Raw genomic sequence first — 2,579 nt, forward strand, 5'->3', positions numbered from 1 at the left:
TGTATGAGAAAATCTGGAAGCCATTTATAGGCCGTTTATAAAAGAAGGAGACATAGGGGAGCTTCTACAGAGGGAAAATGTGGGACAGGATACCTAAAGTTCAAACGAGTGGTTCAACGACTTGTTAAACAAAGTTGTAATGTACTACCTGTGGGTGCAAATAATCAATTACCACATTGTTAAATAAAAAGAAGAAGCCAATATTAGGGCTGCAATGGTTGATTATTTTGTTTGTCGGTTCATTTACAGATTGATTTTTAGATTGAACAATGAATTGTATGGTCACGTAGGAAAATAGTCAAAACCGCCCGATACAATTTCCTGAAACCAAAGATGACGTTTTCACATTGCTGGTTCTGTCCGACTGCCAATCCAAAAAGGTGCTCGTAGGCAGATTTTGTTACCTTTGACGGAGCCAGACTAGCTGTTTCCCGCTGTTTTCCGCTGTTTCCAGTCTTCACGTCAAGCTAAGCTGAATGGCTGCTTGCTGTAGCGGTATATTTAATGAACACATACGAGAATGATTTTGATCCTCTTTCCTCTAACTCGCTACAAGAAAGCAACATTTTGTATTCCTTTAATTAAGAGGACTTTAGGTGAGCGGTGATACATTCACCTGATTTAGATAAGGTGTGTGTGTGTGTGTGTGTGTGTCTGTGTGTGTCTGTGTCTGTGTCTGTGTGTGTGTGTGTGTGTGTGTGTGTGTGTGTGTGCGTGTGCGCGCGCTTGCGTGTGAGTATGCGACATCCCAGACAGTATCATCGCTCTAATGAGGATCTCACACACTGCTCTACATCACTCTAATTATCTATTTCATTTTCTTGCAACTCAGAGCCATGGACGTGCATTCCTTCCCTCTCTATATTTGTACCACTCACATTTTTCTCTCTTTTGCAATTACAATTAAAATGATCTCTCCGTCTCTCACCGCCTCATCTCTCTCCTGCTCCATCTGTCATGCTCATGTCCCCTGTCATATATTCATGGACTGTTGTGATTTGTTCAGCGTCCCCCTCTTCTTTCTCTTCTTGCGCGCTAACTCATTTATGTTTCCTCATCTACATCCATCTTCTACAGCTGCTTGGGTGCTTTTCATTTGTTCCATCATTTGAGCTCTCGGTATCTCCCTATTCATGATCAGGTAGGGGCAGCAGCAATTTCTTGCACAGGGTTCCACACAGTTTCCTGTCAAGGTTTCCAGTTGGGCTCCCCGATACTGTTTTTTCAAGGCCATTTCATTTATGAAACGTGCCAAAAAACAGCCCGATGGTTGGCCAGGGCCAATAAACGATCTATCTCTAGTTTCCAGAGAGAATCAAACCCACAACTCTCCCACTTCACTGACTGAGCTCCAAGAACAGTTGCACTCCCATTGCAAGAGGTTCTCATCTGTCTGTCTTTTAAAACGCTGGCAACGTGATTGTCATCCTAATAGTTTGTATTTTTTTATCAGTGATGCGCTACCATGAAGTTTTTGATGATGATGATAAATGTTGAATTCAAATATCCAAAATATTGTCACTTTATTTTAATTTTGAAACCCTTGCTTTGGCTTTGTTATCTTGGTGAAAAATAAAGTCTTCTCCCAATAAAGATTCAACGTTTATGTCTTGACAGGGGACTTAGAGGTGAAGTGGATATGCCCAAAGCACTAGGGGTTGGGGGGAAAAAAATCAATTCTTAGTTGCATTGCGATTCTCTCTAGAACGATTCAATGTTTGATTCTGATAAGTTAATAATTGATCAGAAAACCGAGTGACTGAAAGAGGATGGGCTGACCGAGCCTCTGACATGGAAGATTACTTTAAGGGAAGGTGACTTTCACAAGCAGGTTTAAGGCTTAAGCAAGGAATGACTACAACATAAAAACCTCAGTAGACAAGAAAATGTCATTAAAACTTGTGTGTGACAAATACTGTATATGTCAAAATCTAACAAACTCAGATTTATATAAATTTTTTTAAACCACACGTGGAAATGTACATTAAAAAATTGTTGCATCGAGGTCCGTTGATAATCGGTTTGGAATTGAATTGTGAGGTGTCCAGAGATTCCCTCCCCTACAAAGCACAGCCCACAACATGATGGTGTTATGGTAAAAGAGTTTTGGACTAGTTAGATAGTTGGACTGACAGTTGTATTTTATTGTCAAGGTGTTTTTTTATTACTGTTTACTTTTGTACTCTACTTGTACTTTATACTTGAGTGTGTGTCACTGTTGAGCCCTTTAGGTCAGATAATCAACAAACACAATAAGTAAAAATGTTTGGCCATGTTCTTTCAGTTTGGCAAAGTATATTACAGTGATGTATAAATGAATGAATAAAGGTAGTTTCTACTCTTGGTTTAAACAAAACCTGATTTAATGATTTTGGAATAGTAAAACTGGTCTTTCTCATCTCAGAGTCATGTTTAGTCAGTGTATTTACTGTGTGCGTCATTGTGTGTTGGCTCTGACTGCTTGTGTGCATTGTGTTTTAACAGCAATCACCTGACACTATCCCCGGACCGAGCGCTGGACCTACAGTACACAGGGTGAGCGCACACACACACACACACACACACACACACACACACAC

The 2,579-nt window shown here is 40.2% G+C and overlaps 1 protein-coding gene and 1 long non-coding RNA gene across 2 annotated transcripts in view; one reads left to right on the top strand and one right to left on the bottom strand.

Moving 5' to 3' along the window:
* rapgef5a (Rap guanine nucleotide exchange factor (GEF) 5a) overlaps nucleotides 1-2,579 on the top strand; it is a 44,251-nt gene that overhangs the window by 4,463 nt on the left and 37,209 nt on the right. The window contains 1 exon segment of the mRNA XM_032534879.1: nucleotides 2,485-2,535. Within this exon segment, the coding sequence (XP_032390770.1) occupies nucleotides 2,485-2,535 (51 nt within the window).
* Nucleotides 1-2,579, bottom strand: part of LOC116701272 (uncharacterized) — a 7,022-nt gene that overhangs the window by 104 nt on the left and 4,339 nt on the right. The window contains exon 2 of the long non-coding RNA XR_004334877.1: nucleotides 611-616. This is a non-coding gene — a long non-coding RNA (uncharacterized LOC116701272). The remainder of the gene's footprint in view (nucleotides 1-610; nucleotides 617-2,579) is intronic.

This window comes from Etheostoma spectabile, chromosome 14 (genome assembly GCF_008692095.1).
Source record: "Etheostoma spectabile isolate EspeVRDwgs_2016 chromosome 14, UIUC_Espe_1.0, whole genome shotgun sequence".
In the NCBI taxonomy this organism is placed as follows: Eukaryota; Metazoa; Chordata; class Actinopteri; order Perciformes; family Percidae; genus Etheostoma; species Etheostoma spectabile.